General features: G+C 37.6%; 1 protein-coding gene across 1 annotated transcript in view; it reads left to right on the top strand.

The window, feature by feature from the left end:
• Nucleotides 1-12,479, top strand: part of TUBGCP3 (tubulin gamma complex component 3) — a 48,943-nt gene that overhangs the window by 16,603 nt on the left and 19,861 nt on the right. Inside the window, exons 6-8 of the mRNA XM_082277333.1 lie at nt 3,250-3,422; nt 6,218-6,336; nt 9,519-9,644. Coding sequence (XP_082133459.1) covers nt 3,250-3,422; nt 6,218-6,336; nt 9,519-9,644 — 418 coding nt within the window. The remainder of the gene's footprint in view (nt 1-3,249; nt 3,423-6,217; nt 6,337-9,518; nt 9,645-12,479) is intronic.

Genomic DNA, 12,479 nt, shown 5'->3' on the forward strand with positions numbered 1-12,479 from the left:
CATTTTCCTTCCCACCCCCAAGAGTTGTGAAACAAACACAAAATCACAAGATACACTCTACTAAAAAAATATATCTTCAACTCAAAAAAAAAAAAAAAGCTTTGGTCCTTTCTGAAAATGTATTTGACATGAGTTACTAAATTCATATTATAGAAGTAATTAGTGCTGACAGAACTGGATTTTATAATACAAATACTACAGTAGTGATAAGGTGATGTAGTTCAGGATTGTGGAAGTGGAAGCACAGTAAAAAGCAGTATTCCATCCCTGGACTTCAGGGTAGGAGACTTGGGGCTCTTCTGGGATCTTCTTGGAAAGATCCCCTGAGAAGCTGCCTTGGAGGAAAGAGGGATTAAGGAGAGAACAGAATAGGATAGTTCTGTTTGAAGGGACATACAATGATCGTCTGGTTCAACTGTTGGAGTAGAGAGCTGGTTGATATTCAAGGATCACCTCCTGCAAGCTTAAGAAAGAAATGGGCAAGGAGGAATTAAGAGTGGCAGGAGGCCTGCATGGATGAACAAGTTTTTTCTGACAAAACTCAGATATAGAAAGGTTTACAAAAGATGGAAGCAGGGCCAGGTGCCAAGGAGCATCCAGGGTCAGAGTGACTGCAATGAAATTCTAAACTGACCTAGAGCTTAATCTGTCAAGGGACATGAAGGGAAGCAGCAGATAGTTCTGCAGCTACATAAGCAGTAAGAGAAAGCTAGAGAAAACATGGGCCCCTGTTCAAGGGGCATGGAATGTGGTGACAGATGTGGAAAAAGCTGAGGTACTTGGTGCTTGCTTTGCCTTTGTGCTGGTAAAGACCCTTGGGAAGGTCTTTGTTGCTCTGGAAAGCATGTCCAGACATGTGATGGACAAGAAGGAGGAGGAGTAGGAGTAGTCAGCCCAGACTTAAGAAAAAAAAAGACATTCTTGACCAATCTTATGGCCCTCTGTGATGAGATGACTGACTTGGTGAACAAGAGGAAAACAGTAATTGTTGTTTATTTCAACCTTACTAAGACTTTTGATGCTGTCTACCTGTGACAGCCTTATTGACAGACCTGGTAAAATGTGGACTAGATAACTTGACACTGAGGTGAACTGAACCTGTTAGACTCAAAAGGATTTATGATCAGTTGCACAAAGTCCAGTTGGAGCCCAATCCCTAATGGTGTAACCAGAAGCTGTATCCTTCTTCCCACCTGATGGCACAGAGTGAATCTTTGGCAGCTTTGCAGATGATACAATGCTGGGAGGAGTGGTTGTTAAAGGAGGTCGTTAACTTGTTTCTCAGAGGGAGCTCAGTGGGCTCCAGAAACAGGCTCATAGGAGCCTGCTGAAGTTCAAAGTCCTGTTCCTGGGGAGGAGTAGCTCCATGCACCACCAGTACATACTGGTGCTGACTGATTGCAAAGCAGCTTTGCAGAAAATGTCCTGGGATTCCTGGTAGACACCAAGTTGAACATGAGTGTGCAATGTGTGGTGAAGGAGGCTAAGAACCTCCTGGGTTTTTTTATGAAGGACATCACCAGGAGGGTGAGGCAAATAAAACTTCTCACTGCTCAGTACTGGTGAGGACATATCTGAAGTGCTGGGTCCAGTTGTAGTACAAAGAAAAGATACAGGCGGGCTGGAAGGAGTCTGGAGAAGGAAGCCCAAAACCATTTAAGGGGTTGGAGCATCTGACGTATGAGGGGAAGCTGAGTGAGACCTGGAGTTCTTCATCCTGGAGAAGAAAAATCTTGGGATCTTACCTCTGTAATAGTATGATGAGGGACATAGAGAAGAAGTTTGGGTCAGAGAAAGAAAAGGAGGTAACTGGCAAAATTTGTGAGTTTGTGAATCGCAGTTAATCAAAAGGGAAAAAAACCTTCTTGCATTAAGATGGGGCTGCATGTTTGAGGGCGGGAACATACTGTGAAACACTGAAATGGGTTGCCCAGAGAGGTTGTGTAGTCTCTGTGCTTGAAAATATTGAAAGCATGACTTGAACAATGCACCAGGTGACCTTCCCTAGCTGATCCTGCTTCGATGAGAAGAGTTGTAGGAGGTGATCTCCAGAGGTCCCTTCTAGCCTCAACCATTATATAATCCTGATACAATATAGAAAGATCTGTCAATGAGGTTATTTCATGTATGTGCTTGTTTAAAAATATCAGCAGAACCTACCCTCTTTCTGGCATATTCTTGGTCTGACCTGTTCATGTTGTTCCATTTTATAGCAGTTTCACTGTGCTCTTTAGTCCTGTAGTCTGTGAGCTGAACAACCCAAATAAAATCTTTGTGAGCTTTGTTCCTCCTGAACTTCTCTTTATACCTATTTTTCTTTTTTCTGGAGTACATTCTTCTGAACAGCCAAAATTCAGTGTTGTACTCTGAGGTATTACTAATGTTAAACACAACAGAGCTCAGTTTTCAACACTGAGACTGGTTATTCCCAGGACGGGTGGCTTCCTGAGATGGTAGATGTGGACAGGGAGCAGAATGGACCCACTCTAATCTGGGGGGCAGAAGTTACTGGCCTGCTGACCAACCTAGATGCTCACAAGTGTGAGGGACTTGATGGGATTTGTCCTAGAGTGATAAGGGAGTTGGTGGAAGAGATCACCAAGACACTCTCCATCATTTTATCAGTCCTGGCTAACCAGGGAGGTTCTGGATGATTGGCACTTGGCCAATGTGACATTTTTTCATGTTTAAGACTTCCTTTGTGAGGAGAACTGACAAGTTGGAAGGGAAATTGGAACTTGTCTGGATATTCCCTTCTTGATTACATTTTCAGGCACTTGATACAAGTTATCTGAAAGAGTAGACTGGCTGGAAAGTGAACTTTTTCCTCTTTCTCTATTTTCCTTTAGTTCTTTGACATGTAACTGCAGCTTCAGGTAATAACAAAAGTTAAATATTTAGATTTTTCTACTATGACTGTGTTTATTATTGTTATAGTACCTTTACTTTTAACCTATTTCAGCATAATTATGTTTCATCAAAGTTTATCTTTGATATGAAATCATGTATGTGAAACTTTTCTACAGGTTGGGGGGTTTTTTGAAAGTGTAGACTTATAGGAAGAAATAAATTGCTTGTATGTTCTGTACCCTTTTTTAAGGTTCCTTTATTAAACCACCCCTTCCCCTCACCCTGAATGAACCATCCACAGAAAACTTGGGGCATTTCTCAAAATTTGCATCACTTCACACCATGTAGTGGGTATAGAATCAGAGTTTTTAAAGACATTTCTTCCTTTTATCCTTGCAGACAATCCTATCAAGCTCCGGGCGTTGGAGATTGCCTCCGTCAGCAGCTAGGATCACGTCTTGCATGGACTTTAACTGCGAGCCAGCCTTCTTTACAAAGCACTACCTCAAAAGGCTTTTCAAATGCTGTCTCTCGTGGTGTGCCAAGGTCTAGGCGAGAAGGGGATACAAGTGGTGAGCAAAGATATATTTGTTAAAGATAATTTCTTTCACAGTTACCTATATCCTCCATTATCTTTTCAATTATTTTGGAATCATAGCATGTTAATTTTTTGGAGAGTGTTTTTCTAGAATGTGCTTAGTAGAAGGATAGAAGCAATTATGCAAGACTAGTATATTTAGCCACAGTCTTTGGCTGGTTGTTAATTTCTCTTTTGCACTGGTTAGTTTGATTGTGATCTGGTCCTCTTAAAAGGCTGACTTCATTCCAGTGTTTGTCAGAGTTAAGTGATTCTGACATGTGAGCAATGATCATTCTTTTGATGATCAGAAGATGCTACTGTTTTTGGAGTTAGAAAGAGAGCTCAGTAAATAGAACTTGTTGAAATACTCACCTGTTTGTGGTTCTGTGTCTTTCAGAACTTGGAAATGTGAACTGGAATATAGAGCTCTTAAACCTATTTCTTCTTTAAATTAGCATACTGTTTACAGTGGTTGTAATTAGAGGAAGTAACATATAAAATATTGTCAATAAAATAAATATGAATATAGACTAGTAAAATAATAGAATGGTTTGAGTTGGAAGGTACCTTAAAGATCATCTTGTTCCAACTCCCCTGTCATGGAGAGGGACACCTTCCACTAGACCAGGTTGCTCAGGGAGCCATCCAGTCTATCCTTGAACACTTCCAGGGGTGGGACATCCACGACTTCTCTGGGCACCCTGTTCCAGTGCCTCATCAGCCCTCGCAGTAAAGAATTTCTTCCTAAATTCCCACTATTGCTAGTTTACTTCCATGATTAAGTGGCTGTAAACTTGAAACCGATGCCTAGAGGATCTATTCCGAATTTACACAAGTGTAACTAAGGAGGAATTGTTTAACAGGTGATCTCTGTGACAACTCCTTTACTGTAAAAGTGGCAGACTTTTCTGAATAAGTGAGCTGATGGCAGATGTACTCATCCCATTATTCTCTGGCAAAGAAAGATAAGAGATGCAGGCTTTTGTCTGTGGTTTTTTGTTTTGGCTTTTTTTACCTTCTATACAAATAAGTGTGGATATTAAGGAACTAAAATATAGCCTGTCTGCCAGCCTCTGCGTTTTGGAGTAGCAGTGTACAAAGCAGTCAGTGGCTTATAGATCAGAGTTGTACTGGTGTATCTGAGGGCAACATTTGGCATTTAGAACCTAATTAACAAGACCATTGATGCACAAGAAGATGTGTGTGTGTGTGTATATAATGTAAATATGTGTTTTATATATGTGGTGGATTTAATATATTCCAAAATTGTAAAAAAAAAGAAAAAAGAGAAAAAGGAGTAGAAAAAAGCATAGGAAAAAGAAATAGAAAGACATGTAAAATCTAGCACTGCCTCTTAATTTATGATACTGTTTGCTATAAAAAACAATTCTTCTTCTGTTGAGTCAGCCAGCAGCTGTGACTTTGGTTCCTATGTGGGATGGGTATAAGGACTGACAGTTGTCTTAAATGTAGTCATTTGCTGGTGTAGAAATAGAAGTAGGACTGCATTCAGAATATAGAAGTCTATTATCAAGAAGATACATTTCTATGAATAATAGATTCTTGTAATTAATTTTTTTCTCCTAAAGTTACTTGCTTTTATTTGAAGTTTTCTCACTGTTACATCTACACACAGAGTATAAAAAGGCACATTGTATGGCTGATGTTAATACTTTTGTACTATATCAATTAAAGAAATATGCACTTACATCTTTTACCATTTCACTACCAGTTCCTAAGAGGGACAACCTACTCATGCACATCTTAATGTTATGAGGGCAGACTGAGATTTAAATGGTATTGTGAAGACTACTTCTGCTGAAATAAGAGTAGAATTTAATTTTTCTTGGTTTTTTTTTTTTTCTGGGAAAGTGGATTGTTGGGGAGGCAAACTGACAAGAGTAAGAGTGCTGTCTAAATTAGGAGAAGCATGCTGTAGCATCTCAATTTCTGGGTAGTTGTTAAAATTGTTTAACTCTTGAAATCTTAAATGAAGTTACAAAAGCGCATGGTGATGGTTTGCCTAGAAAAAGTGGGGATAGTTTCAGTGGCCTGCAGAGTGCCTTTTTTGATCTTATGTTTCCTTTAAATCCATAAATATCTTACATCTCTAACACAGTCTAACCTCTAACTAGAGATAGGAAACAGAAGCAAACTGTATGCTACAATAGCAAAGGCTTTACTAAATCAAAGATGTACTTATCTTCAGACAGTGTTTACGCTTAAATGTTTTCCAGCTCCGTGACTAATATGCAGTCTAATTTGATCAGTCTTCTCACTGAGCAGTGGCATATGTAATTGAAAGCCATTATGAAACAAACAGCTCTTCCTTCTGGATTAACTGTCCTTTTCCTAGGTGAATGTAGAAGAGGTTATTCTGTAAGTCTACAGTCTAATTTAACAACTTCATCTCTTTGTTCAAAGAAAGATGAAGTTGCTGTGGTGCTTGCCTCAGAACTTGCACTGGTGTTGGATCAGGAGAGATAACAAGTTTAAGAACTGGCTGATGTGTTGGTTAAAATAGGGCATGCCTTGTGCCATACAAGCTGATTGCTCTGAGAGAACCACAGGTAGCATTAGAGGCAGGTAAAGGCAATCTTGGGCTTTCCTGTCAGATTAAGAGGACCTAAAACACTTTTTTGTGGGTTACAAGCACAGGCTTTATAGTTGTTATAGTTTGGGGGTTTTTTAGCTGTTCTAAATAGTTCTTCAAAGTTGTAATCAAAACTAATTTTCTCAACAAATCTAAATACTTGTTTTGTTTTTGATTTTTTTTTTCTTTTCCAGGTTCTGTTGAAATAACAGAAGCAAATCTTGTAAGAGATGTTTTATATGTCTTCCAGGGAATAGATGGCAAAACCATCAAAATGTGCAATTCTGAAAATTGCTACAAAGTGGAAGGAAAGGTACTGTATGGTGACTTGTATTTCATATATGTGCAGAGAAGTATATAGGGGGAAAAATAGCCATGAGAAACATGTAAAAAAGTTAAAATATTATTACAAGTCTTTATTCCCTCTACCAGCCTTTTTTTTTTCTTTGTGCTGGTGTTGGTAGGTTGGTTTTATTTGTTTTGGTTTTGTGAGCTCTTTTGTTAATACAACAGAGTAGTTTCAACAGTAGTAGTTGAAAATCAATTGGGTAGATTAGATGCCAGAAAGAAACTGTGGCATTTCACAAGATATGAATAGCCTCCCAACTCCTAATCCAGTAGAAGGATTCATAAGTTACGGCTTTGAGGTCTTCTGTCAACATTTCCCCTCTCCAGTGTGTAAGAATTAATATAAAGCAGATGCAGGCATTTGACTACGTTATTATTGAATTAAGTTTTAACAGCTTGAGATGTGGAATGGATGCTAGCCACTTGATGTTATGGGCCTGATTACAATTATAAGTGATCAGATGCAGATTACCTAAAAAAGGAAGGACTGGTGGTAGAACTGAAGAAAGGCCTGATGTGAATTTGAATGAAGACATCAAATAGGGGACAAAATAATAGGAGAGATGCCTGAGAGACTTTGCTTTAAGGTGGTGAGATGTTAAGCCTATTTGCAATTCAAAAAAACCCTAGAATGAGATTGGGTCAGCTGAGCAAAGAAAAAAAAGTGGCTCTAGTTGCTTTAGCATCTTCATATTCCGTATTTAGACAGTACAGCTTCAGTGTTCAGTTTCTGCTAATTGGTTTTCATATTCTTGCTCAGATGGAAAGACGATGCTTTCAATTTTTACTTGTATTAAAAACTTTCTATGACAGTATTACATAGTCCTTAAATGGTGGGGAAATTACTTTTGGTCCATTTCATGTGCCAAGAGCATGGTAGACAGGTCTTAATGTTAGTACCTGAGTTAATTTTTTCCTTCATAATAGTTGCAAAAAGTGAAATGTATAGTTGTTCACCATTACTTTACAATGACATTTACAGCTGCTTCATGGAGGGAAAAATGAAAAACTCAACTCTTGTTAAATAAGTTAAATCTTATTAATTAACAGATTCTTAATAAACATCTACCTGTAGATGATGCAAAGTTTATAATTCCTCAACACCTTCACTGAGTTAATTATATTCCATATGTAAATTTATATCTGGCAAAAGAAGGGTAGCATAATATATTTTTCTAGAGGAATGTGAAGAAAACTTAGTTAGTGATTACAAAATTGGCAATGGGTTTCATCGTTTTTCTGTGTAGCTTTCATATCCAGTAGGCTGGTTTGAGGTCAGAAGCTGTTTTACTTGGAACTTGTAATTCAAGGAGTTTCAGCTGGCTTGTGGTCAGTAATTAATAATCTTTGCCTGAGAACTTTGTCTTCAGTTATTTTAGTGAGGTCAGTTGTCTTCCATTCTTCCTTATTGGCACTTGGACTGAGCTACTGGACCCAGTGAAGATGAGATTATTTGACTCACCAGAGCTGCAGCTGGAACCACTTCTGACAAACAAGGAGGAGGACCAAGATCATACCTCCTTTAGCTGTATTGACTGCACATTAGGCAAAATAGTAGTCAAAGCATGTAGTTCTTCCTCAGCTTACAAAGAAAATCTCATTATACAGTCTGGGCTGTTGGGTTTTTTTCCCAGAAAGAAACACACTTTGTAAGGTGCTATTCTTGCTGAAATGTTTCCTAATCTTAGTGTTAATATTAGGTCTGGTGGTGACATTCAGCGCTGTATAAGATAGCAGCCTCTGATTTGATCTAAGACATACAAATGTAATAACACGAAGCCAATTTTGCTTGTTCCTCATTTAATTCCAGCGGATGTGTGTTGTGCTCAGTGTTTGCCAAGTACTCTGCACTTGCAGAATTCTAAATAGTTCTTATGTCATCTCTTTGTTTTAGCTGCGGGCAGGGTTTCTGTGTCCAATTATGCTTGTTTGGGCTGGAATTTACCCTACAGAAGTTCTTCAAGAAGTTAAAGCTGTACCTCTGTGGGTAAACAAGAGGGCTAGGGACTGAACTCTGGTCTTACAAGCGAATGCTGCAGCCTGGTTCAAGTCCACACTGGTGTGGCTAACACACTCTGACACTAATTGTTATCTTGGAGAATGCCTGTACTGTTAACTAAAAGGTTTAATGAATGAGATTGATTTCTAGTTCTTTGGCAGCTTAACTTCTTACAATACTTCCTTGCTTTGGTTTCGACTGTTCCAAGCTGGCTGTCAACGGTAAAATTGTCTGTAGGGGTGGGATAGGTCCAGTTGCTGTGGGTAAGAGTTAGTGTCTGCCTCTTGGTCTATTTTATCAGTCAGATTGTTTGGGCTTTTATATTCAATGAAATTTTGAATACTTGATGATAGTGTTCTTGAGTAATATGGTGAAATGTGGCAGAAGAATATCTCAAGTAGGAGCAGTGTCTTATCTGTTGGTAATTTAGAGGAAGAAATGTGCATTTCATTCAGATGAAAATAGTGGTAGCTAAATAGAGTGTTGAGACTAAGGTGGGCTTGCAAGGTGAATGAGATACTAGAAGAAAACCAGAAACACACTAGAAGAGTTCAGAAGGATATATGATTAAATAACTTACAAAAGCTGGACTTAAACTTGGAAGCTGGGTTCTGCAAGTTTGTTCCTGATGCCTAGTCAGGCATTGGGTCATTTATTTTCTATTAAAGGTTTCTTTCACATGTAACAGTAACTGATTATTTTGTCAAAGCTTTTTCATTAGTTTCATTCATTAACACCTCTGCTAGAACTCTCATATTTTCAGTCTTGCTGGTTGTCAGGATAAGATAAAGTCTGATTCTACAACATGAAACTGCAGATCTCTTCCTTTCTTCTGAAGACCATTTTGTTGCTGCCATAGTTGCCTAATGTAAAAAGTGTATGAATACTACTACAATAAGATTTCTAAAAGAGAAGGTCTCAGAATTGCCAGTAGTTTGGTGCTGCTGCCTTTTCAACACATGTGTACAAATTCAATGCTAATTACATGGTTGTCTGCTTTTTTTGCACTATCTGTGCTGTAGAATGTAAAATGATTGTTTCTTTATCTGGCTTTTTTTTTATGAGGCAGAGGGACCTTTGTGAAGAAACCAGTATTGGTATGACAGATTTGACTTAATTGCAAACTGTTGTTTCTGTTTACTTTATAGGTGAGCTTGTCCAAATCTCTCCGAGATACTACAAGTAGACTTGCAGAGTTGGGGTGGCTACATAATAAAATAAGAAAATATACAGACCAGAGGAGTTTGGATCGTGCATTTGGACTTGTGGGACAGGTGAGTCAGCTAAAAAAAAGTTCTAACTACAATATTTGGTCTTGTTTTGCTAAGAAACTACTTAGTAAATGCAGTGCTAGAGTGATGCATAATATTTGGAGCTTGGATCATTCATCATCTGATTTACTCCTTTTGTGGATGCTGCATTTGATATGGGTCATAGTCCGAAGGCAAGGAAAAGGCATTTGCTCTTGCTGGTCTTAAGGATTTGCCCCTGTAATTAGTAGCTGGAAACTCTCATAAATTCCTTTTCCTAATTTTTTTTTAAATAATATTTTAAAATTATTCATGCATGTTCATAAACAAAAACATTTCTTAAATGGGATGGTGTCATCCCTGAGGTAATTAATCACCAATTCAGTTGTTAGTGACGTGTGCAGGAGACATTCTTGTCAGCTATTGTTGATGTTCGTGTTAGTACTGCACTAGCTTACATAAAATGCAAATAGTCCATTATCTTCTGCCCTCTTTTGAATACAGCATCAAAAGAATATTAATTTTTGTTTTTATAGGTTTCATCATCATGATTTATAGTCTACAGTAACTTCACTGCTGCTGTAATACCCAAAACCACATTTACTGCTAAGACATTCCCGTTTCCTCTCACTTGCTCCCTCTGTAAAACTGGATATTATCCCTTCTGAGTCGACAGAAATGTTATCCTTGCCTCTAGCCATAACATCCTACCTAATCTGCCAAGAAATTGAAGTGCTTCTCCCTTCAATCTAATTTTTCTTAAGAGGTCAGTAGAGACACTGTAGTGCTTCCTACTTTTCTAATGTTTTATTCTGTTCCATTCTGTCTCTTATTCTAAGTAACCTTTCTAGTTACATATAAATAATTATTTTTCTACTGATCCAATGCTGATTTCCATGTTTTGTATGGTAGTGCTACTGTGTATGCATTTTCTTTGGACTCTCCCCTTTATATCTGGGTGAAATTTGGTTCTTTATCTAGCAGCTTCCTGCTTGTGCTTATTTTTACTGTCTCTGGCTTTAATCTTCAAGTTTACAATAAGGGGAGAACTTTAATTCTTCAGTGAATTTAAATGTGCAGTATCTTGGTTTCTGTATGCAGGTTTCAGATCCTGTGCAGAAGGCTGTGCAGTTAAGTTACCCGAATCTGCATAGCTCTAGTGCTGCTAATCTTGCTTGAGGCAAGCACTTGTGTATATTTCTAGGGCATAAGCGTTCAAATAAAAACTTATATTCCACTCTTGCTGTCAGTATCTGGGCACAGAGTATGCCTTCATGCTCTTCATAGCTTTTATAGCTGAGAATTTCAGGTGCTACACACTGTGCATTAAGGAATTTAGCACAAGAATATATGTTGTGTTATAAAGCATCTTTTGCCTAATGTTCTAAAAGAATGATTGTGTAAACCCCTGTTTAAACCAGGTGTAGAATAAGATGTCTGTCACCTCTTTTGTTATGATTCTGGTGACTGTTTTTACCACATAAAATGTCAGGTATTAACATTAGAAGTAGAGATATAACAATATATTACACTTTTTTTTCTGACTTTGCTGATTAATATCTAAGTTCTAATTGGTCCTCAGAAAATAAAAAGAATAATCGGCAGTTAATTATAATTTGCCTTGTTCTTTGGCATTTTGCCTATTTAGATCCAGTTGAGCCAGTGGGCATTTTAATTTTTTTCTGTTTACTTCCTCAATTCTCTTTTGCTGCAGACAAATCAGAATTCTAGGATAATGTCCAGTTTTTCTGTATCAGTTTGGGAAGCAAAAGTCTCTGGTTTGTGATGCAGGAATTGGTACTGGATGTAAATTTTAATTTGTAAAGCTTCTCTGAAAAATTGGTGACCAGTTGGATCCTGGCTACTAAATCATTAAAGTCAATGATTGCTGTTCTTCCTTTTTGAGCAAAACAGTGCCTTTGATTGTTTTCTTGGAGGCTCTGCTCTACCGTCTATCTTGGCAAGTGCCACTTTAATAGGTTCAAAAATCTACTGAAGAAGCAAGTGAGAAGAAATGAAAAGTGGAGTTACACATAAAGGGATTTCTTTTTTCCCTTCAGTATCCTCTGGAATAAAATGAATGTCAAATTTCTTTGTAATTTATGATGTCAAGTTGAAGAAAGGAACCTCCTTTCCCTAAAAAAAGATACAATGGCAAGATTAATGACTTTTTTTTTCCTAGGCTTCTTAGCTGCTTAGCAGGAAAGAAGATTTATTTTCTCCTTGTGCTTCTAGAAATGATTTCTGCCTTTTACGTATTCTAATGAATAAATATTTTACTTCAAGTTCTTGGGTTCTTTCTGTGAAGTTTTCCTTATTTTTTCCAAATTCTTTTGACTGTAATTCTAAAAGATCTTGAAGGGAAAGTGCTGGGAAATTTCCCATTAAAAAAAAAAAAATCCATTAAAATAGATATCAAATTCATTAGCTCAGAATTGGTTAGAAAATTTTGAAGAATTTGTGTGTGTGCATGGGAGTATTCTTCCAAGTAACCAAACAAAAAACTTTAGGCACTTTCTGGGGGGTTTAAAAGTCTTTTTAACTTAGTCCCACATTAATGAGCCATGTTTTTAGTTCTGTTTTGAAAAATGTGTTGCAGGCAATTTTTTAGTCTGTGTGTTAGGTTAAGATCATTACAAAACCAAAGCAAGACCCCCCCCCCCCCACCTTAAACTGTAGAAAATATTTATCACTAAACAAATATTATTTCAGGAATTGTTTTTAAAATTTATCTTGAGTTTTAAACAACCTAAAATAGCTGTGCCTAGAATTGTTTTACAAAGAAGGGTTTTTGCTTTAGTTCAGGCTAAAGAACTAACTTCTGCCCATTTTACAGATTTCTTAAGATATACTTCATAA

This window comes from Coloeus monedula (genome assembly GCF_965178545.1).
Source record: "Coloeus monedula genome assembly, chromosome: 3".
NCBI lineage: Eukaryota > Metazoa > Chordata > Aves > Passeriformes > Corvidae > Coloeus > Coloeus monedula.